Source organism: Chanos chanos, chromosome 1, assembly GCF_902362185.1.
Source record: "Chanos chanos chromosome 1, fChaCha1.1, whole genome shotgun sequence".
Taxonomy (NCBI): Eukaryota; Metazoa; Chordata; class Actinopteri; order Gonorynchiformes; family Chanidae; genus Chanos; species Chanos chanos.
The window spans coordinates 10344359-10369743 of NC_044495.1; the positions used below are offsets into that span (position 1 = coordinate 10344359).

The 25385-nt window shown below is 40.9% G+C and overlaps 1 protein-coding gene across 15 annotated transcripts in view; it reads right to left on the reverse strand.

The window, feature by feature from the left end:
* Positions 1-25385, reverse strand: part of nrxn3a (neurexin 3a) — a 217158-nt gene that overhangs the window by 144006 nt on the left and 47767 nt on the right. For all 15 annotated transcript variants that reach the window (XM_030787596.1, XM_030787588.1, XM_030787573.1 and 12 more), the window contains 3 exons: positions 24472-24633; positions 17046-17484; positions 15445-15828 (listed from right to left, as the gene is read on the reverse strand). In XM_030787596.1, the coding sequence (XP_030643456.1) occupies positions 15445-15828; positions 17046-17484; positions 24472-24633 (985 nt within the window). The remainder of the gene's footprint in view (positions 1-15444; positions 15829-17045; positions 17485-24471; positions 24634-25385) is intronic.

Below are 25385 nucleotides of genomic sequence, written 5' to 3' on the forward strand. Positions count from 1 at the left end.
TTCCACAGGCTGCGGGCTGATGGACTGAGAAAAGCTGTGCTCTCTTCTCCTCCACGTGTCACTCCACAAGCACTGGGCAGGACAGCACTCCATGAGAATGTATTAGAAAAGTCAACCGGGCATGAAATGTCTGTTACAACTTCTCAGTTTTTTTTTTGTTTTGTTTTATTGGAAGGGAAGAATAAAACTAGCAGACAAAGGGTTCTCAGATCAAAGGTACTCTGCCCTTAAGCTCATTTTCCAGTGGCATTGTTGTAAAAGCTGACATGTCAAGTGAACTGTGGAGACTGGGTTAAGGAAAATGGAGAGAAACACAGAGGTAGAGTTTAAGCGATGATAGAAAATCAAACAAGAGACCAATTAGTAGTTTAACTAAAATGCCCTTTCAATTGTGTTTGTTAGCGCTCCACTCATCTGACAAACTTTAGCTTGAACACGTTGTGCCTACAAGGACTTAAGGACAAACTGTACTTCATAATACAATCAATGATCAGCAAGCAAAGATATTTTTATTTTAAAAAAATCTGAATTGTGAAATTCATGTAGAGAGCAGGTGTCCCTCCAATCGCTGCGTACATATATGATATGTAAGGAGTGATGATGCTCCTTGAATGAAGTGCTCCCAGCTTCTAATGTCAGTGATTGAATGAAATTGATTGAATAAAACGCAGGGACGTGCTGAGAGGACCAATTAAAAACACAACTACAAAAGGCTTAAATATGGTCCTAAGTTTCACACAGAGCTAAAACGAGCCAGTTCCAACAAATATTCATTTAGTCCTCACAGCTGTGAAAACTCCATCCTTAAAACAACCTCCTTCAATACCGAGGCAAAGAAACTGCCGATAAACTCTACAATTACACATAGATCAATATGTTATTATGTGCGATTAGTTGCTTTTCAGCCCTCCCTGGGGCCACGCCAATTCTAATTTTACACACGGCATACCAAGCAGAAAGAGAGGCAGCAAAGCTTCTGGCTGTAGTACAGACATTCCCAGCAAGGGACGAGAGAGAGAGAGAGAGAGAGAGAGAGAGAGAGAGAGAGAGAGAGAGAGTGAGAAAGAGGGGTGGGAGCAGGGGGGCACAAAGAGATAAGTATGACCGACCTCTTGACACCATCTCACTATTAACTCTGAGTGAAAGCATATCAAAACGATTTTGTATCAACATTTTAGACTAGCAGGCTGATGCCTCCAGACAGATATATGCCACTAGGGATACAGCACTGAGTGACAGTCCAGTACGCTCAGGCACTGTAACAGGCTCACAGGAAGTCAGTGTTTCTGAATGAGAGCCCGGTGTTATCCGTTCCAGTGTAGGCCATCTTCACAAACGACAGCAACAGTAGTTTAAAAAAATAGCCTCAGCATTTTTTTTTCTTTAAAAAACAAAAAACAAAAATCTTGATCAAACTTCAACATGGAAGCCTGCTGTGACATAAAATACACCATTTAATGGTGGACTTGTTTAATTCACTTACAGTGAAGGGGCCCAATAAATCAACTGCACTGATTGGTTGTGAATTTCACTTTCTTTCCACATGGCTCTTTATTTTACTCCATTCAAAAAGACGCATCAAAATTCATCTCGAACACAGCTTCTCAATATATTAATTAAGCCATGTTTTTGTTTTTGTTTGTTCATGTACATAATGAGTACAAAACTTACTCAATCACATGCATGAACGAAATACAGTTCATGAAAGCCAAATGAGCTGAAAAAAAAGGATTACTCAAGGGACTAAGATAATTCAATAAATTATATGGAAAAAAAAAACTCAATCCATTTAACTGATTATAGAATAATTGGAAGGTTTCACCAGCGGCTTTCTTTTTTTTAATTCTTTTTTTTTGTTAGCATCTTAAATTTTGAGGTAATTTATTGCGCCAGTGAGGTAAATGGGTTGATCAATTGTTGATTAAATTATTTACCCGAAGAGTGCATGCTCTTCTGACAATGCCATGTATCTAAATATATATATCTGTTCTGTGTGTGTGTGTATGTGCATACATACGTGTGAGCGTGCTGTGTTTTTAATAACTGAGAATAACTGAAGCATTACAACCTCTTGCTAACACTTTTATCAAATTTTTTTTTACCTTAATTATCTAATATTAGTGTGAAATCTTTTTTTTTTTTTTTGCATGAAGATGGATCTTAGGTATGCATACACAGTAAATAATGTTTTGCGGTCCAGATAGCACCACCCGTGTGAGAGGTCTAATGTGCATGTCTCTTATGGATGGCACAGAATCCGTAAAGAGTAAATCAATGCTCGTTAAGCTTTCAGTCTCTGTAGTCCAGGCAACTGGAGAAAGAGCTGCAAACTGCGTGTGACATAGATGCCACTGCTGGTCCGCCATCAATGCCACACCTGCACTCTCAGACTGCCTCAGTCCACTGGCCATAACACAGGGCATTCTCTGTCTCCATGCCCATGTGAGTGATAGACTGCAAATCACATTTGTCATATTGGACATGCATGTGCCCTACTGAAACATCAGTTATGTGCTGTGATGCAACACTGTTGAAATGTGAAACCTTTTTTTTTTTTCAGCAAATGAAGTGAGCTTTGAGGGGCACTTTAGAACAGTGGGAGTTGAAACAGTCCTTCCCAGATATTTAAAAGGCACTGCTAGTGAAATGGTTAAAAGCAATCCATCTTTACATCTGTTAATGTGTTTGCTCCCACTAACTCAATGATTTGCAAATGGGTTTGAATCTTACTTATAGGGGGGGGGGGGGTGTCAGCATAAAACATATCCATTAAATGCCTCTGTCTAAGTACATTAGGCCTTTTGGGTGAAGGATACTCATTAAGATCTTTAAGTGCAGTAATGTGGTTTCAAACATGTACCTCAGATATGTTTGTAGCAGTATTTGTTTTACCTATGTACTCTACACACAGACAAAACTCTGAGTGTGTCCTTTCCAAATGTAACCTCACACAGACACGTGTGGTTCAGGCTGTTAGTTTATTCAGCTTTCATCCGCAGTGTTCTCCAATTCACAACCTGGTCAAACATCTGAGTTCACACCTTCAGCTTTTGTGAGCATAGTGCTAGCCACAAATGATATTTCGATGTGTGTGTGTGTTTATGAATCTCCTGGTCTAGACACCCTAAACATAATAAATATGCCCAAAATGCAATGTCCTCAAAATGTCCTCTGTTTTGTTTTTTTTTTTTTGGCCGGGCAGTCAAAAAGACTGTGAGTACCTCTCGACTCCACTAGGTGGAGACAGAGGCCATCACTGGTTGCCATTTAGACAGAAATTGCTGCGAGCAGGTATCTCCAATCTGCCGCTAGTGACAGAACTAGTGACGGTACTATTAATGAAAGCTGTTAATAGCTTGTATCAATATCATTGGCACAATGAAGTTTATAATTCACATTTAATTCATTCAGAATTCAGCAAACACCGTGATGTAAATATCAGGTACTCTACTAAAGAGCGAGAGTCCTCTACTTTCTCTCCATATCCATTTCAAAGTGCGAATCAGTTCCCACACTCTGGTTGGCTACAGAGCATCCTTGGTCATGAGCCAGATTTGATCTGAGTGAGTGCCTTGGAGGTAAGTGGGGGGTGGGGTGGTAGGATTTGTGACACCCGCAGTTACCATAAATACACAGTAAATAAACAGGCTTGGCCACATCTACTGTAGCAACAATTTGAATAATTTAGGCCTCTCAAAAACAGGAGAACAGGGACAGCAGAACTGAAACCTCCTCCGGCATCAGCTAACTCCCCCACAAGCAGCACACAGAGAGAGTGAGAGAGAGAGGGAGAGAGAGAGAGAGAGAGAGAGAGAGAGAGAGAGACATTTGTGTTTTGCTGTGTTTATGTAACCTGCTTGGGGGCTCCTGGGCACACGTTTAAACTCCAAAGACGGATTAGGAAGGCAGTAATAACACTCACGCTACTGAAAAAGAAAACCTGCTATTCAACACTTTCTCCAACAACAAAGCGTGTCACCTCACGCGTGAGCCTCAGCCACACCAGACGCACCAGATCGCATTCAATATCACCTTTTCTTTAGATTCTCCTTTTTTTGTTCTCTCTCTCTCTCTCTCTCTCTCACTCTCTTCCCTCTCTCCTTCCTTGTCCTTTCATGGCTCATTTAAACTCTTCTTGGGGTAAAAAACAGAGATTGTAGTGGCTGGCATAGATTACTACAGCAGGATGCAAGCCCCCATTCCATCAAGGACTCCATCTTACAATATTTCATGGAGGTTTTGGGGGCTTTGAAGCACCTGAAATGTAAAATGTTCAGTGGGGCCTGTGAGGGGTTGGTAAGAGCTCTTTGCTAGGCTATCCCGAGGCTTTAACGTAACCATCTGTGACAGGGAGCCGGAGAGTTCTGGGCTAGTGTGTGCTCCCATGCATGGAGAGAGGAAAAAAAAAAAAACCAAAAAAAAAAACATCGATGTAAATGAAAGTGCCAGCGTTGGGTGTAAATGCTTACTGATGACTAATTTATGTGATGTCACTCTTGACTTTCGGACGAGATAAAAACACCATTTAAAAGCTCATCACTATTCAGCAGCCTAGGTGACACCTTTTGTGTGCGGTGTTCTTTATTTCGCAGTCAGTTCGTTTAACCGACATGAGTCGATACGTTATCAGTTATGCTGCGTCTCGAAAAACGTCATCACGCTTCTGCTGTCACACCTTTCTCACGTATACACACATACATATATACACTCACACACACGCAAACATACATACATAAGTTCACCGCACACCACACACCACAGACAGGGACATGCAGCAGACTTCAGTATCCTTGTACATATCTGACACACCCATATGTGTACACACACGTACTTACACAATCCAACTTGCTTTTTACATTTCAGATGTCCTTTCTGCATCCCTTACTGTCTCATTACAGGACCATTTAACACTTTACTAAATAAGCTTTAGTTGTAATTATGGGGGGAAATGAGGACAGACTAAAAAAAAAAAAGGGGGGGGGGGCGCAGTTGCCTTTTCTCTCATCCCACCCTCAGTGCAACCTGCTGTCTTTTGATAGAAATACGGATATTAATTTCTCTTCTTTCTGCTCGACCCGATAATAATTCATCTATAAGAGGCACACAAAAACTGACGAATGCGAAAGAGAGAAACCCATCTTTTGTGTAAAATGAGCTTCCTTAAGCACTTCTAAAAGAGCTGCAATCATGTCCTTGCCTGTACCGAAACTGTATTTATTTGTTTGAATACCGCTCTCTGCTCATGTTGCTACAAGAGTAACCTCTGGAAAATGTCTTTGAAGTAGGTTTTCCACCTTCAAAATGCAGCAGCAGAAAAGAACACTGTTTGATTGCAGCAAAGAGGACAAAGAGATAAAGTCCAGATTAGACATCAATTTAAATAGTAGTGATACACATAAAAATGCAAAACCTCTGTATATTTTATATTTTGGACAATAACTCATGATTTTTCTTTCTGGGTATTAATTTCTGTGGCCTACAGAAAAAAAGAAAGGTCTCACAGACTCCTGAGTCTAAGAAAAAGATGTCCCTCATGGTCACATGGCTTTTTTTTCATATTGGATATTCTTCCAGTTTGACTTCAGAAGCTTTAAATCATTTGATAGGCACAAAATCAGGTACCATCTGTAAGTGTTTAAAGGCTGTATGATAAAAAAAAAGTATCAAAATTGTCATAATCAAACCCATTTAGCCTATACACTACAAGCGAAACATTTTGTTTAGTCATGGCCATACTGCCAAACCATCTCTTGGAACACTCTGTGCCCTTGTTCCTGTACTTGGCCTGAGTGTATGCTAACTAATTCTAAAGAACTTACCCGCTTAGTCATGCAGTAACAAACAAATATACGAAATCACGCAGAACTCCCAAGCTATTTATCTGATCAAGTTGAAGCTGCATGTTTCAATATTATTGATGGACAGTATATATGTATATCTATCTCAAAATGATTTCCCAAAAACTACAGCTGCAATCATTCAATGAGATTTAAACAGCCGTAAAAAAGTCTTAGCATGGGGCACACATCATGAACATTGATGAGTGCTTCGCTGACCTCTCAGCTTCACACTAGTACACAAATCTGAAGTTAACCTTTATGTGAGGGGAACAAACATGGCTTTTTTAAATTGATGGCACATGACATGATAGCATATGTGTGTGACAGTGTCTGTTTACAGTGCTCCTAAAACCAAACCCTAAGGCTTGACAGTGCTACGTGTGTACACATATTTACAGACATGGTTATATTAAGTCAGAGCACTCTAGAAGAAAAAACTCAGGCTCTCTGGTGACCAATATCCCTTTTATAATGCAACTTCTGATTTACTCTGCATGTGGTATTCGAGAAAAGAACCAAAAAAAAAAATAAAATAAAAATTCAATTCCATTTCGGTCAACAAACTAACACAGACGCAAACAAATGAAGGTAGTTGTGAGGCACTGAGCAAACAAAGAGATTGTCATTCAGTTTTCATTAATAAATGCTTCCTATTAAGATAAACAGCTTTGCCTCCAATACACAAGGCAGTACCCATTTTGATGTCAACTTGAACATTGTCCAAAACCTTCGAAAGACATGTCCTTTAGCTGTTCGTCCAATCAAATTTGACGTGTGTGATCTAGGGAGGCGTCTCTCCAAAAAACATTCACAAAAGTGTAGCTGTCCAAACAATATTGCAACAGTCAGCTAACCATTTTGAACGCCAATTTTACAAAAACTTCTTGAACATACTGCAACATTGTAACCAAGTCTCTAGAATAGATGGTCCAGCTGTTCATTCTATGACTGCACAGTAACATGCCAGATTGGACAAATTCGGTCACTAGGCTGCACAACAGCTAAGGAACTGCTGAAAGTGACTAATTTCATTATGATGACTGCACCATTGACTTAAAGGTTTACAAGATTTCTATGTCATTTATCCAATGAGTGGTGCTTAAGCACTGCAAATACTGAAATACTATGTTTGATTGGTAAGGAGTACAATATCCTACAATGTACAATGTTAGATTTGCAAGGAATGCAATACCTTATGAAATATAATGTCCGATTCCTTTTATCCCAGTGTTCCAATAGACAGAATACACATAAATATACATATAAATATACATACATATACACATGCACATATACATATACATATACATATACAAAACACTGCGTTAAGGTGCAAAATTTCGATACATTTCTCATGCTTACACCAAATTAATTGCTGTTTGCAGCTTTATTTGTATTGTTATTTGGTAATCACAAATGGAACAAACCCAACAAGTTTGCAGGACCGATTTGCCCGCTGAATAATGCAGCTAATCCTTAAGAAAAGTAAAGAGGAGAAAAACTGAATAAGACAGACTCCATGGCTGAGTGAATCTTAAGCTTTAGAAGCCTTTGTTGGATCAGTTGACGACTTGCTTTCAGTATGAAATGATGAAAGGTGAAAAGTTTTGCAATTTATCTGATCAACCTGTTTCTCCCCTCGATTCTTGCAAGTTTTCTTTCCTTTAAAAGCTGATTAAAATGAGAAAGGCTCGAATAGAAGTAATTTAGTCCCAGGCATGGACAGATTGCATCTGAAAGACTTTATTTGATATGTTAAACACAGCTGGGATCATTTGTGATACTGATTAATTAATTCTCACTCGTTCTTTTGATCAATCCATCACAAATTATGAAAAATCACTTGAAACCAGATTAAGTATCAGTGACATGCTCACAGAAGCTATTTAAGTCTCCTGAATAATTCATGAAAATAATTTGAAATAATGTATTCAAAACTGATATTGAAATCATGATATACTCCAGCACGTTTCAAGAACTGGATATTCATGACAATTGATCGCTAAAACTAAGGATGACTGATACAAAGTTGATGAAGCGGTTTACACCATGTGATTTGACAGAGATTTTGCTCTGACCTATGCTTGGCTGTATGTTTGGGAGGCCACATGAGTGCTAACGTTCACTCTGCAGACACTGTGGGCTCTGTTTTAATGATCTAAGCGCATGGTCTAAAGAGCACGGTGTAAGTGCATTCAGGGCGTGTCCTAATCCACTTTTGCAAGTTTAACGGCGGATCACTGGAGCGTGAAGTAAGGCGCAAGGTTCAAAGGGGTTGCGCTGAATCTCTTAATTAATCGTAGGTGTGTTTTGGGTGTAACATGCAATAAACCAATCAGAGTGTCAGCTCCTATGCTCTTTAAAGCCACCTGTGCTGGCACCTTGACAGATTGCTATTACAACAGCAGACTTAGCACCCAGCACCTCAGCGTCGCGCACCCACCTACATAGGTGCACATTGCTATCTCAGTTGCGCCCTTAAAAAAACAATGAAACAAATTGCAACATGACCTTAGACCAGGTTTTTATTGGTCTAAGCGCAGACACTTTCAGCCGGATTCAGAATAGCAACTCGCCAGCAATGCACCTGACCACACCTCACTTTAAGACCAACCACCCAAATGGACGCAAGTTCATTTGCTATTTAAACAATGTGGGCACTGGATGGGAAAATGACATCTGCGTCAGTCTGAAGCTAGCAAAGACACTTATGTTTTGGTTTGTGCCATGTTGCACAGGGTGTAAGATAGAGCCCTCTGTCTCTTTTGTGTATTCTCCAGTATAAAGAGAGAGAGAGAGAGAGAGAGAGAGAGAGAGAGTGAAGGATGAATGGGGACAAACTTCTGAGTTTCCTGATGGGACAACATAAGCAGTCAAAGCTGTCATCCTTTCTTTCCATGCTGGGCATTGAGAAACTGAGGAAGCTGGCTCTATCCCTTCTGAAAGTATGCCATGTCTCCCTGGACATCAATGGTAACAATAAGTCCCAAAAGACTGTAGCTTCTTCTAGTGGCATTCCATTACACAGGGTTTCTACATTATTAATAAGAGTCTAGGGTGAAAACTATCCAATAGGAGAAGAGCTAAGGTATATCCCTACTGGACAATCTTGACTTTGGATGTTATCTACCTAATGGAGACATTCTGCCTCGTGGAATACCCCCTTCAGAGTGAATGGCAACTTCAACATTTTGTAACCAACCATTCTCTATGGGATCTACCATCCTGTAGCATTTTGCTCTGCCATAAGGGTTCATATGACATGTATGCATTTAGAGGGATTGATTTGTCATCTTGATTCAGGGAGATACGGCCATATAGACTCAGCGAGATACAGCCATAGACAGAAGGGATGTGAAAGAGCTCACGTAGCATTATGAATCGACTTTGAACATCTAAACTCAGCAGTCAACTAATGCTATGTTATCCACTGTCAGCTCCCAGTGCTGCCTGTGTGTGAACAGAATGACATGTTGTGTGCTGAATATACTCAGTAGATGGAAATTTGACATGACAAAATACTGATGTTTTGCACGCACGCACGCACGCACGCGCGCACACACACACACACACACACACACACACACACACACACACAAACTATCAGGTCTTGGCTGTCCTACATGCTAAATGAAGAAAAGCTGGTGCATGATTCTATTTTCTTTTTCTTTTTTAGTCTCAGACTTGATGTGCTCATGCTCCAAACGGATGTCTCTGTTGACACTGCTATTCAACTTGATTAGAGACTTTTCAAACACAGATGAATGATAAGGGTGAGAATGTAGAGAATGTAAGCTGATTCCTTCAAGGCGTGAAATCAGCGAAATTGCCAGGGACGGAGTCGGGAAGGAGGTGCTCTGGGAAGCCCAGATAACGAGGCCTCATGCTTATGAGAGCGGCACATTTTGATTGACTGCTGTGAAATTTCAATGCATTCACCCCAAAGGTTCACTAACCATATCTTACCTTTTCCTGTCAACCACACATGAGTAGTGCCAATACCATATCAGCATGTGTGTGCGTGTGCATCTGTGTGTGTGTGTGTGTATGTTTGACAATTTAAGCTGGTATGTCATTGATAGCAAATATATGTGTTTTGTATTTGCAATACAGCACATGTGCTTGTGTGTGTGTGTTTGTGTATGGGTGTGATTGTGTGTGTGTACTGGAGGGAGAGACAGAGAAGAAAAGAAAAAGATGGAGAGACAGAAAGAGGGGGTGAATTCTCCTGGGAGATGTTATACACTAATTATTGTGCCTTTTCCCGAGACACAACCTCCTCATCATCACCAGAGGGCAAAGCAAAGAGAATCACAAGCAATCAAAAGAAACGACAACCTGAGGAGCAACTGAAATCACTGACATAATTACCTAGATTAGCTCTGAAAGAGTAATTAGGAGATAAACCTTTATGAGTGTCACGTTACTTTGCTCTTTATAATACAATCAGAGATACAAGAATGTAGAAGTATGCTAAAAGCTTTCTTTCAGGTTTATTTTGCTAAAGCGTTTCATTATGGTTCTTCAAATTTGCTGTTTTATGCCTCCAAATTCACCCTGAATAGTGAAAGCTTTACCACAGAGTTTAACCCTTGATAGATAGGATTAGACAAGTGTTAAGACCATTCACTGGTCCCATCAGTGTATGACCACGCAGGTGTGGTTTGGAGTCTTTGCAACATTCTAACCTAATATAACATTTAGTTTGGGTGGCTGTTTGTGTCTTACTGGCTGGTAGGCAATAGTTATATCGGACAATATTATTGAATTCATTGTTAACAAAATTAACTTTACAGACATGACTATTACACTTGATTCAGCAAATCATTCAAATGTCTGTTTGACGGACAATTCTAGTAGCTCACATAAACGATTTGCACGATGTCCCAATATTCGTCTTGCCATCTCCTAACTCTTTGTTATATTCTTTGTTTGTTTGTTTGTTTGTTTACTTTTTCCAAAAAGCGTAATGATGCAGTACTGTTTAGAATATGAAATCCAACTTGTATTTGGCAAATTTGTGTGGCGATAAGTCTGCAGCAAAGTGTGGTGTAGCTTGCTGCTGCAAGTGATGTGGCCCTTGCACTGGTACAAAAAACAACAGATAACTCCAATGTGTGTAGCTTTAAAGACAGGAAAAAATGTTGGCCACAAATTTGGCCTTTGGCAAGACAGTGAGGTAGCTTGATGGAGGAAATCAGAATAATATACACGGAAATCAAAAGGCACACTCCTCTACAAAGTCTTCACATCAGAGGGTTAAAAAAGCAATTAATTTTTTCCTCTTTTTTTTTGGTAAAACGCTATTAATATTTCAAACTCAAATTAAAATCCACACAAAACAAGCACAATTCTGTAAACTCTGTGCATTTACCTGAAAATCAGAGGTTACGTGTATATGCGCCATGTCTCTGCCCTGCTCTTGGCCTCCCTTTCCACTGGAGGCCTGCAGAAGTGACCTTCACAGCTCCTGGATTAATAGCAATTAACTCAAGCGCTGTGGCCAACAGTCTGTGCCCCACAGAAACAAGGGTGAAAACAGAGGTGCGTCAGCCTCCACATTCTAATACAGCGCACTGAGGCTGTGTTCGGTGCCCCTTGTGAGTAACAGAGTTATGACTTTTCTAACAGCATAATAGCTACATTCCATGCACCGCATACACAATTAATATTATTCTTTGTGGAAAATAACTAAGGTTCGTTCATATAATGTACAGCCCATCAGTCTGATTTAGTCTCATATAATCTAATAATCTATTCCTAATCTGTACTTTGAAATCTTTGAGGCAGAGCATGCTTAGGTGATTTTTCTAATCATGAGCAGTGTGGCACAAACATTCCCATCCCAGGGCGCTAAACGACGACTGAGAACGTTCATTTATTACAGACACAAACTCATTTTCCTCATTAATGACAAATTGAATTCCAAGCGCAAACTATCCCACCATTAAATTGGCCAGGCAGATCAGCCTGCCTGTTCACTAAAAACATTCCATTTAAAAAAAAAACGGGGAACTCAAAACAACTCCAACTCCAGCTCAGCGCCCCACTCACTGTTTGTGCTTGTCCTTGTTATGACTAGCAATCACATAAATGGTCATGTTTTTGTTTTTGCTTTTTATTGTTTTACTGTCTTTTGCAAGACTGTTTTTAAAAAAATGGATTTTTAAGTCCATTATCAAGCACAAAGTGCTTTTCTATCAAGTGAGATGACATCTCTGCAAACTTTGAAGTTCTTTCCAGGTCAGAAGTATTCTGACACGTAATTGATTCAACTGTTTCTGACGACAGAGAACGTTGAGCATGAAATTGCCCTAAATGAAATCTCATGTCCACCTGAGTATAAAGCCCTAACATGGGAACAAACTTAATCCACGTCAGCTTTACACTGCTTTTATGCCGAAAATACCATGAAAATAGTTTTCAATCGACAATAGTGTGTATATCATCACTGAATGGGGTTACAGCGCCTCACAGAAAAAATTGGATGTATTCCCAATCGAAGTTCAGGTTACAAACTTCTGCTCTCCAAAGAATATTTAAATTGATTTACGACGGACTGACGCTTCTATATATTTTTTTAAGAAAACGAAATTATCCAGCATTTACTACAAGTCTGTAAATATTCAGTATAACATATACACAATATTAGCATAAGGGAAAATCAAATGTGTGGATCAATAGACTCATAAATGAACGAAGGTGAATAAGAAAAATGTGATATTTTAATACTCAGCAATTTCACCTTGATAGATATTTTTCTGTTCTTTTTTTAGAGGATAAGAGATGACCTTGACAGATGACTGCTCCAGTGAGACATCTGCTCATTCCTAACTGTGATCAGATGAACAGATAGGGTAATACCAGAGCACTCATAATCTCACCCTTTTTGCTTGAGTTTGCAGTTCATCTCAGCGGGTCTCCACATTCGCCTAAGAATAGGTTTTCTCAGGTATAACATAAACCACATTTGTATTTCCCAAACTCGACAAAAATGTGAGATGATGGTTATAATCGATACTCCAGCATATCCATTTATACCTTTTATATTTACAGTTTGTTGCTGTGGATATTATCTCCAACTATGAATATTGATTCAAATATCACTTTGCTGTGAGTCCCTGCTGCTATCTGAGACTAGTGCAACTGACCATGGCAAAGGGATAGGAATCAAAACAGCCGGCTAGAAACCACAACCACATCCGTTTTCCCCTGCTGAGAATCTAAAACCTCAATACATACATACCAGACATATACAGAGAGAGACAGAGAGAGAGACAGAGTCGTGAGTGCAGTGTTGCTGACGGCTGCTCTGGAGCAGATAATGGATCTGGACAAACATCAGGAGAAGGTGAGTCTGTTTTTGGCAGTCTCTGGCTCTCGGTTATGGAGCAAAAGGCAGGACAGGGGCCAAACTTTTTTCTGTGAGAAACGATGGCAGTGAGGCAGGGTTGGCAGGTGTCACCAGTAGTCTGGCTATGGATGTTTGCGTGTTTGTGTGTGTGTGTGCGCGCGCGCGTGAGTGTCTGTGTCTGTGTGGACCAGTGGCCCACACCGCAGGAGCATGTATCTGAACTTCATCTCCCCAGTCGGGGACAAGACGGAAAGGAGAACACTCCAGGTTAATGCATCTCCAAAGACACATTTTAGAGATGCATGTCTGGTCAAGCTAGATTAATTCCCATCAAACTGCATCATGTGGGGTCAGTTGTCCAGAACAAACTGTTGAACATTCTGTAAAATGTTCTTTTCCACTACAATCACAAGTGTTCAAAGAGACAATCTGTTTCAGTTCCAGGATTGGCCATGAATTCAGTACTCAGTAGTGAGCTGATGGCTGTTAAAGAATAAAACGCATTATAAGCAGCTCAGGTGCAGTTTGATGTTAATGCTATTAAATTACATCTTAGAGAGAAAGAGACTCTCTACTGCCTCACACACAATAAGTAAGTACCCTCTGTTCTTAGACCAGAGAAGTCCTGACTCCTGTGAAAATGTGCACCCCTGTGAATATATATAGGAGTGTGTGTGTGTGTGTGTGTGTATGCAAATGCGCATTTATGTGTGTGTGTGTGTGTGTCTGGGCACATGTGTATGCACATGTGCATGTGTGCCAAAGAGGCAGTTGGACAGATGCATGTTTTACCAAATGGCAGGTCCATACATAGACAAATGTAACATTGCTTAGTCATGTATGTTGTCTACATGGAAGTAGTGGTTTGGTCAGCAGACAGAAGGATGGGAGAGAATATATGTAGCCTGACAAAACTACTGGTCATAAAGACAGATTATCTATGTAAACTAATGTCCAGCTGTCTTCCAAAAAACTCTATGCACCATGTGACGCCACTGAATGTGTCATCACGAACCACCTGTTTAAAAAAAAAACCAAAGCTCAATTTGATTACGGGACGAACACATTCATAATGATACTAGATTCTGATTTGGGTGTGTACACAAATGCTGATTTAGTGCAATGTATCAAACATACCATTATGTCTCATATCAGGCAAATGAGAATATCATTTGTAATCTTATCATTCTTACATATGTATCATGGCCTTACATAAGACTCTCTATTATAAAGGGTTCATGCAACACACTGATTTAATTAAATTCTCATATCCATTCAAACTGTTCAGTGATTATCATTTTCAGCAAATGAAATCTTCAGACTGTGTTTTAAATGGAATAAAAGGTGGCTGAGACAGTTATTTGACATAGACACAGTTATTTGAGAAAACATATGTCAGTCTTCCCACTCTGTGATAGGTAACGCTCAGTTACAACGGACTTGAACCTTTATAGAAATGGCTGGGAACCAAACCTATGTGTTAATCATGTGCATCTCTGCTAATGCCCAAGCCACAGAGACATCCCAAAATAGATCTCTCTTTCTCTCTCTCTCTCTCTGTCTCTCTCTCTCTCTCTGTCTCTGTAGGCATCCAGGACCTGCGTTAGTCATTCAGCACCTTCTGTCTCATAGTTTTGTCATTCATGTTCCTGCTCCCTGTGTCAAGCGCAGGCCGAGAGTCTGAGCATCTTTATCTCTTCCAAGAAAAGACGTCACTGTGAGCTGCATGCTGACACGCTCGTTCCTCAGGCATAGCCTTAACCTCTCAGCACAGCGACATGCTGGGAAATTAATGAACTTATAGTTTTACTGACTGCTAATCCTCCTGTTTACAAACTGTACGAGATGGGAATGTGTGGGTAAAAGGCAAACAAACAAGCAAACAATAAATAACGAGCACTTTCGTTCAATTTCAATTTCAATGTGCAGGAATATTCTAGACTCTATGCATGTTATACAGGAGTAATTCAGATGCAGAGAACATCTCTCTAAAAACAAGCTCATAGCCTATTCACTGATCGCTGTCTTGGATTCTGAATATTTTATAACTTTTAATCTTTTGAGAGAGCAAGACAATTTTGCTCACATTTATCTCACATGTTACTCAGCTGTTCATTACTATTTGGCTGTAACAGATATCTTCTATCTTCTATATCGACTTATTTTAAGGACTCAGCATTTGGGCTGCAAACTTTGACCACGGACAATCAATCTTATTTTCCCTATCCCAGTCAGAACCAGTGCACTTACCCCTCTCACATGTGCGGGACCAGTAGCCGGTGCCTGTGCAGTCGCAGATGAACCGGTTCCAGCCCTCCTTACACACCCCCTTATTCTTGCAGGGGTAGCTTTCACACTGCTTCCCCGACACCTTGTTGCACGAGGGTTTGATCCCAGCTCCATTCTGAGCCTCAGCAATTTGCCGGATGTCCTTGCTCCGGCCGTCGATGAACAGGTCTCGGATGCAGCCTACGTAGCCGTAGTTGAGCATGGCAGTCCACAGCTCAGTTGGCAGGATGAGGCCTGCCCGGTTCTCAGGGAGCCCCCCTAGGTACATGTCCCCCTCCAGATCCAGAATCTCACTCTCTCCACTGGCAGTGAATGGAGTGCGGCGGCTGTTAACTGATATTGTGCCTGTGAGAGAGGAAGAGACAGAGAGAGAGAGAGAGAGAGCAAGAGAGAGAGATGGATCAGTATAGAGAGTTTATTTTTCCTTATAATAAGACAGCTTTATATCTCTGTATCTTTTGGGATTATCTGAGACAAGGATGAAGGGGATGCTGCAGGAACAACGGCTTGGGCGTTTGCGCACTTAACTGTTCTCTGAAATTTAGCAGGATACGAATTTAGAGACATTCTTAAAGCCCTGACAGTTACAACCTCAGATGCATCTGATCCTCGTTCACTGAGAAACAGCGACCAGGACAGAGAGCGAGCGAGAGAGAGAGAGAGAGAGAGAGAGAGAGAGAAACAACAACAGTATATCAGAGGATTGTTCTCAGTTGTGAATCTGTTGCTTGCTTCAGACTCAAGAGCAGATGTAAAGAATAAACAGTTTGGCCCATGTGGGAAATACAGATCAATAGGAATAATCTCTCCAGAAGTGACTCTTGCCCAGTCACCTGCATGGCATTGTCTAATAGTCTGCATTATTCATATTCCCAGAGAGCGCTGGAGAGCTCTGGGTTATGAATTGATACGGAAACAGTCGCTGATCGATTCCGCAGAGTGTAGATATTCAAGGGCATCTAACGAACAGAGAGGAGGTGAGAGTGTGAGAGTGATACGTAGGAATGCCGAGAGAGGTATAGACAAAGTCAGGGAGAATTCTGGGTCTGACTGGGTGATAAACTATGAATAACACTGAAAAACTCCACGGTTGCAGAGAATAGTTTTGTTTTGCTGAACGTAGTTGAGCTGTTATCACAGTTTTGCAGCCCTTAAATGTTTTGTGAATGTCCATGTGAATAGCTATCTATTTTTTTTAAGAGAGAGAGAGAAAACAGAGCTCAGGAAGAGAAGTAAAATGACTCATAAAGTTGTTCTCATCTGACATAAGCAGATCTCCTGGCTTATGCTGATAACACAGAGACAAAGTTTTGCTAGAATATATCAAATAGAAATTAACATTTCGAAAGGAGAAAAAAAAGAACCGCAAATTGAGGTCTGTTCATTTAGCAGGCTCATCCCAATATTGCAATTTCACATTTGAATAAATTAAAAATTTGAAAAAAAAAGTTTCTTTGCCTGAATAATTAGATAGCTATATATTTATATAAAGACGCATCTGCAGGCCAAAACTGTCTTGAGACCTAACGTGGCGTTTTAATGAAGACTGGCACTGCACTGACCCGATCGTCCGTCCCGCTGGATGTCCACGTGGTACCAGGCCCCGTCGTTCACCTTGTTCTGCGTAGCCTTTACCTTGATGGTCCCAGAGCCCATATCTAATAGCAGGTATAGGCTTCCATCCAGAAGCTCCACTGCAAAGAAGTCCACCTTTGTGTTTTTCTGGCTGCGAGCGTCTTTCCTGTCCTGGGGCTTGCCGTGGGTGAAGAGGATGAGGCCGTTGGGCTCCGTGGTGCGGAAGTCAAACGATATGGAGCCCATTCGCTTGGTGTTCCACTTGGGCAGGCTGATGTAGGCCTCAGGCGTCTCAAACGAGATCGGGTCCAGAGTGGCAACGTTCTCACACTTAAACACCACGTCACCCTGGATCTTCATTTTAGGATCCACGATCCGGGCAAGACGGGAGAGTTCCAGCCTGATGTCGTTGTTTTTGTAGACGACCTGTACAAAGGTGGACACACACACACACACAGAATTAAATCCTAATAAAAAATGACAAAATTTAGGTCTTTGTCACATCACACAATACTAAGCGGTCCGTGTGGATTAGGCGTTTAGGTGTATATGTTGAGAGCAAGTTTTTGTAACGCTGAGAACAAAAAAAGAAAAACAGAGGAAATTCATTTTAATCAGAATACAAACCTGCAAACGTTAATACCAAGAGGGCAAGGTCACGATCACACAATGACTGTCTCTCAGTGGTAATTGACTCTCATGAAGCTGACATATGCAACTGGGTCTGCTTTTCCTGATAACTATGGTAATGACTTAACAAAAGAGGAAAACAGCTGCGGTGGTACCCTGCTTTACAAAAGCACACGCGGGCATCAAAGCCTGCCCTCCACTCATCTGAAAATCTGACGTCACCCTTTAGACTTAATGTGTGCTTGGAATAAGGGAAAAAAAAACGGGGCAAACAGCCCATCCCCACCCATAGCTCAGCCATGCTGCATATCATGTCAAAGTGAGCTCTTGTTTTAAAATAAAGACTGAACAGCTATAAGCTTTCTTTGAAAGGGGGAATTCTTCTGGTTGGTGCATTTTTTGGGGGGGGAATTGACACTAGATTTTGTTTTTAGAACACAGCTGTCAATGGCCAGATTTTCCAGGCCCTGAGATTAGGGATAATCCTGGAAGATGCAGCAGTTAATCAACACATCTCTCAGGAGCCTGGAGAGAGGCACTGGACTGAGAGATAGTCTTTTGTCCCCGTAGAGACGTGGCTGTGAAATTGAGGCTTTTCCTCTTCACCAGAAGCCTTATCAGAGTGATCATAAATATCACCTTCCCCAGGGTGTTCCTTTCCTCAGACAAAGGCATGCATAGGTTACCAAACCGCATCACACGCACTCCATAGCGAAAGAGAACAGAGAGCTTTTGTCCTGACCGTTGTTGTAAACAGCGGGGATTTCACATGGCAAAGTTTGGAGCTTGTGGCTCATCCTGGCTTTACTGAAATTCACGTACCCTTTGGGTGAGACATTTTTCTGAAAATACTACAATGATTCAGGCCATATTTTCTCATCTAACTGAATTAAGATGAAACACTAAATCCAGTCAACAGTTACTTCATGTCAAACACTAAGCACAGATGCAAAAGATATGCCTTTCTGATGTAAAATCTTAATTATTCAAATCAATATCAACATTAATGCTTTTAGCGTTATCTCAATAGCTGAGTTATCTCAATACAACCATAACTCCGTAAAAAAACTGCTTTTCTTTCTTCTTTTTTTTTTTTTTTTACTGATGGCAACTAGGATTTTCACCCCAGGTTTATAAGGTATCCCCAGTACAATAGTATGGTCTCAGTAAAAAGCACCTCTAAGTTAGCAAAAGCAAGTATACACACACACACACACACACACAGAAACATACACATATCTCTGAATAACAATAGAACTAGCTAAAATGGGTTACATTAACATTCTTTGAGCCAGAGCTGGAGTAGAGTATAATTAACCTGATCCTTTTGGTACTACAGTCATCCTTACATCTACAGTATCCTATACCTGGAGGACCACTAATATTCTCAACTTAGAAACATTCTGTTTGAGTATCAGATTAATATTACTTAACATGTTAATGTCAGGAGGTCAGCACTTATCTGACTGCTAGTACTCAAGCACGACTTCACTGCTCTTCCTGAGCATAAAATTACCAGCATTTTCTAAGATAATCAAGGCATACTGGACTCTCACATGCTACTGTCTCGTCTTATTTCATAAACAGTGATGTCACCGGTGTGGTAATGAGAATTCTTTTGGCTAAAAAAAATTATTTACAAGCTATCTGTAGATTGAAAGACTCTAATATTTCATTGAAGAATTTAAGTTTAACCTCATAACCTGAGGATTCCTGTGTTAGTTGGGGAAATGGGTAATAGCTAGTGAGACAGGGGCTTCATTTGGGTGAGCTGCATAGAAGCTAGCAGCTTCACTTATCTTGGCTGCAGTCAACTCAGCTTAAACCATGCAAAACAGTTTTGTGATATTTCCGAAAAGTCACATGTTCTCTCACAACAGAGTAGCTGGGTAGCACACAGAGTAAATATGTAATCAAGGCACGATGAAAAATTTTCTCAGCTGTCCAGTCTGCCTGAAGTGCCTGACAAATCTGTCTGAGTGAAGCTGCATACGCTCATGACGCCACATGCTAACCAGCTAGCTGCTCTGTGGTCAGGTCAAATGCGGCCAAGAATCTTCAGTTTAGGAAAATCAGCCGTTACCACGACGTTAATGCCTCACTGACATGTCAGAAACTTTCAATCTGTTCTCGCTCGGTAGTTAAATCTGTTCTTGCTTAAACTATCTGCGCTAACATAGAGTCAGCATGCTCTCTGGCTGTCAACAGACAGGCAGTGACCTTGAGTGTATGACATGACTTAAGCTTGTCAGATACAGATTAGACAATGATAGCTGCTATTTGTCATATTATCATTCCTGTTTAGCTGTGAGTTGCTGATCTGAAGCGTTTTTCATTATCTAAATCAAGTCTCCCCCCTCTGTAATCTACGGGCGTCATCAGTGGCCGCCATCATCTCTGACACAAATTGATACTTTGCAATTTGTGTGTCTACAGGCATTGTCATTTGAAAACCTCAAACGTCACATGAAATGTCAGATGGTTAATTTCAGCTAGTGAGCAAACAAGCACTGTCACATGTCCATTCATGTAATTGGTATAGCCAGCTTTGGCCTCCTAATAATGCAACTTGTTATTTAACTTATTTTGTCGTTTTTGAATCAATCATGAATCAATTGCTTTGACTGAATCAATTCTGTCTTGACCTGACAGAACCAATAGATTGTGCTATACTGTTTCACTTTGTGAGAACCTCTTTGACCACTGTGGAAATGTCAGAAATAGTGTGAGAGAAAATGCAGCAGTCTACTGCAAAAAAAAAGAGAAAAGAAAAAGTTCTTGTAAAGAAAAATGCTGACAAGATGTAAACATGGTATCCCTAATTCCGTAGTAACATTTCATAGTACCATAGTAAGTTTCATCAAACCATACCTGGTTGAAGTCGTGGCATTTCTCAGTTAGAACACCTGAGAGGTGAGAAAGGAAATGGGAGTAATTGAACCTTAATCTACACATAGACAGGAACAGACACCCACAGAGTATCCGCCTATGTAAAATCATCTCCGTACATGAAATGGATTCATCCAAGAGTGAATGTGAGGATTCAGCCGGGTGTCGAGGAAGAATGAAACTTGTTTGAATGCAAGGATGGAGTAGAATTTCATCAGGCCGTTATCTCCACTTGCAGACATGCTCGGAAATAAACTGAGAAATGCCACAGAGACGTTCGGCTTTCTTATGTAAGGCCTTGGCTACACAGGAGGCATTTTCATCCTGGAAGCCATTTACCACACATCTCTCCACAATCAGAGAGACAGCAGCAACCTGTCCTTAATGCTAGCACGACAGAAAGGCCAGCAGATCTTCGCATGAGCGAGGGATTGATAAAACTGGTGGTGTGAAGCATGGGGAGAGAGAAGGAAGAGTGACTGAAATGTTTGTGTAGGGTTGGGCTTAAGCCACACGGCCACCATGTTCTCAGACAGAGAGCCGGAGGAGCGGCAGGGCCTTTCGGGGTCCTCGGCTTGACCGTGGCCTCCCGCTCCGGTTATGTTGGGCGCTGGATGATGACATGTGCATTCATCATCCACAGCTGTCTGCTCTGCCTATAAATCTCTGCCCACAGGAGCCTGCCTACCACTCTCAAGGAATTAATGACCCCCGGGTCAAACTGCAGAAAAGTTGGAAATTGGTATAGATTATTCACCACTCAAGGATCCCAGGTGGCACCCTGTTGGTGTTTAGAGGGGAAGCTCAGGAGAAGAGACAAGCTGGTCCTTCATGGTAACACAGGAAATGTCATAGCAGGTCCAGCAACTGGGAGATGATGTTTACATGAGAAATTCCCCAACATGAGTTTTTCTTTTTTTTTCTCTAGCCAAGGCTGACTTTGTAGCTGTATTCTCATGCAAGTAGTAAATAGCTAAACTTATAATTTAATTGTGCCCTCACATTCTTGCTAGCTATTAGCACAGCCTGGGATAAAAACGAACAGTTGTATTAACAGTGAATTTTATTTCAGTATAAAAAAAAAAAAAAAAAAAATTCCCTGATAGTTATCTACCTTTTCTTGCTGCATCTACCTTTCCTAGCATGATATTACATTTATGATATCCACGATATTACAATTCCCAGCATCCAACAATATCATGGAGTCAAAGAGCTTCACCTGCTTCCCTGGCCGGCAAGTTTAGTAGCTGATGGTAGATATTACCAAAGCTGTAGAGCCCACCCAAACGAATCAACCGGAAAGAAGCTGTATCTCCCCATCCGTCAAAACGACACTGTTCGGACCCACTTCCCTGCCACAACATGCAGCAGGACTCAGATACCAGCCTGGAGAGGAGGTCAGACAAGCGACTGCATGCAATTAGTCTGACACAGTGAAAAAAGACATCCACCAGAGGTACACACTGGAACAGTGACAGTCCAGCAGTCGGCAAAGGAGTCAAAGTACAGCACTGCAGAGGAAAGGGTTCACTGTCCCCGAAATCACTGAGACTGCATATAGACACATGGCCAGACTCACTCTGATTAATGTCCTTCATGCTTTGATTGGATTGAAAGTACAGATTAGGTCTGGCTGTGGCACTCTACAGAGATGCTTCTTGAAACCGTCTTCATTTATTTATTTATCTATGTATTTAATTTTTTTTTTAGTATGTCACTGCTGTGAGAGGTCAAGTCCTGAACAATCCTTTGTACTTTATCAGCCAACATAATAATGAAATTTGCTCCCAGTGCATTAGTTTCGTCACACGTCAGTGCAATGAGCCTTCCATGCCACAAGGTGGAGTGCCCTACAAGTCCCTGCCACACATTACATGAACTAAGAAAACGTACTAAGACAAAGTGATACATTTCCAATGAGTTCCTGAGAGCCTGTTGGCAGAAGAGAAACTTATAAATGAACTGAAATTATGGATAAGGCCTAGAAAATTACACAAGATGGATTATTATGACAACATACCTTGCTGTGAGAGATAGGCTAGCTAAGAGACACAAGGTGAGAGGGGAGGAGTAGAGACCACAACGCAGAGCTATGGAAGCTTCTGCAACCACTTGACATGATTTAGTTCAACTTCAAAATCAAGTGCAACCTCAACAGATGTCTCCAAGCAAATATAAAATCATGTGAGCGCAGAGAACGTTCAGTTGGACTGTTGTTGATAATTAAGTACAATCATCATTATATCTGTAAGATAGGTATTTTATTTATTTATTTTAATTGTTTTTATTCACATAATAATTTATTTCATGATTAGACATTGTTCAGCCTAAAAGATTAAAGCCTATTGTGAAAGTGGTATTCCCGTAAAGCATATTTTGGCTTCTTGGATGGCACGGTAACCAAATCCAAACTCCCAGTTTGTGATTATTCCATCATAATCCACAGAGCTCTTACACTCTATGGCAGTGGGTGATAAAGAACATACTAGCACAAAAAGCCACAAACAGAAACACTTCCTGTGTTTTTTTTCCACGCTGTGGGAGTGGTGATGGGTTTGTGTTTTGAAGGCTAAAATAGGACAGACTAATTAAAGAGACCTGGCTAGACTGATTTAAGAATATAGTGGCATGCTCAATCACACTGGTGCGAGGAGTCAGTGAATATATAACACCCACATCATGGATCATCAAGCAAAAACAGTTAGAAAATATCAGGGTTCTGAATTTAAATATCTCCTCTCTGGACACAATCAGCCTCTCTCAGAAACATGTCTGAGAGACTCTTACAATGAGATGGAGGCAAAATAAGAGCGTTTTCTTTTTGCCGATGTTGGTGCTGGGCTCAGAGGCTGTAGGTTGTGATCCGACTGTCACATTAAGCACTTAGCACCTTGCCCATAGCACTAGCACAGCATGTAAGGGTGTTGCACAACCAGGAGTTACATCACAACACTTATGAAGCTGATTACTGTAATCTCAGAAATGAGAATCACTTTTCTCTGGCCTGAGTGGAAAAGGCTACAGCAACGTTTTTTTTTTGGTGGGTTTTTTTTTTCCCCTGTTGTATGTGTGTGTGTGTTTTAATCTATCACTTGAGCAGTACTGTGGGATGGCTGAGTTAGGGTACCTGGCAATTAAAGCTGAAATTGCACAGTGAGAAGAGCTTGGCATTCATAAGCCTGATCAACTCAACAAAGATATCGGCTCTGAATTCTATGAGAATTTTTCCTGAAAGATGAATTGCCTATTTGTAGCTAAGTTAAAGATAAATTCATTAGTTAATTGTATTGTGCAGGCCTGGAGGTAGACTTATTAAATGCATGTGGTAATTAACATCTGCTCAGAGGTGACGGCATCCATCCCTGCTCATAGATGCAGCATTATACTGAGATTGGCCATTATGTGTTTCATACCCGATGCTCTCCAACGTCATTGTTTCTTTTCTCTTTTTTCTTTTCTTTTCTTTTAAACACATCTTTGGCTCTAGGAACCCTCTATTTCAGAAACCAGCCAGGAGAAGTGGAATTTAGATGGTGAATGCATATATCATTTCAGCCAGTCTCTCAAGCTTCTATCCTGGCAACTCCAATAAATGAATCATGTGATTGTATCACAATTGAAAAGTCAAATTAAATACGCCTGTAACAATTTTCTCTCTGAGAAAATGGAGAATCTCATGTGAATTGCATTAAGAAGGAACACAACAGATACTGATGTCTGCTTCATCCTACTCACCCGACAAGCTTTATTAAATTTAGCATCCTTAATTTCGTTCTCTATCCCAACTGACTCCTTCTTCTCGGGCCAAACAAGGCCATGGTACCGCACACACTCCGCTACTATCAGTGCGGTAGCACGTTTGCACTAGGAACCAACGTTGACGCATTATCCTACCTCTTTCAGACAGCCCATGAAGTTGTTGCTCACAGGCGAGCCAGGTAAATCCGCCGTGCTTGGACTTCCCCCGACGTAGAAGAAATCGTCCGAGCCAAGCATCGTGTAGTCCTCCTGCGTGTAACCTGTGGTGGTGAGGATGCCGTCTACCGAGATAGTTACCTATCAGACAGGAATTACAAAAGGGAGGAGAAATCCTCTGATGACCTTGCTGGTTTCATTGCATCGTTTCGTTCCCCTGGCACCATTGCGTTAGCTTCAATTTGGCTGCATCGTTTTTTTATGCCCTATACTGCTGCTTAGTCCAGGTCCTTTGACTTCTGGCTCTGGCTAGACAGGCATTTGATTCTCCTAATGAACCTCAGTTCTCTCGCAGGCTCAGACAGGACAGGTAAAGAAAATATTTCAGCGGCATATTTTCTTTATCTTTGATGGTGTAAGAAATGAGTTGGGGTTTTTTGTTTGTTTGTTTCTTTTTTTAGTCTGGGACATTGGCTTGAAAGGTTAGTAAAATGACAAATTACTTATGTTTGTTTAACTCATACACAGTGAGTATTTGGTTAGTTCAGACATTGATTAGCATGCATCTAAAAATGTATTCCTAATACTACAAATGCAGCTAAATATATTCCTAAGACTACATAAGAGCAAGCCACAGACAGGTAAGCTAGACACTTTTTTTCTGTAACTAGAATTAAAACTGTGTATGAGGGATGCAGGCACAGGGCTCGTTGAAAGCTGTTACGTAAGCTTGGAAAAGCATGCAGCGCAACCGTTAAGAAAAAGCTATGAGATGTAGTGATACACAAACTTTATTGCTCACCACTTTCACTGACATGCAAAGACAACACACGGGAGACAGATGGGGGGTGATGTTCAGTTGAGAGGCTCGGTGTTAGTGACACAGATTAGCA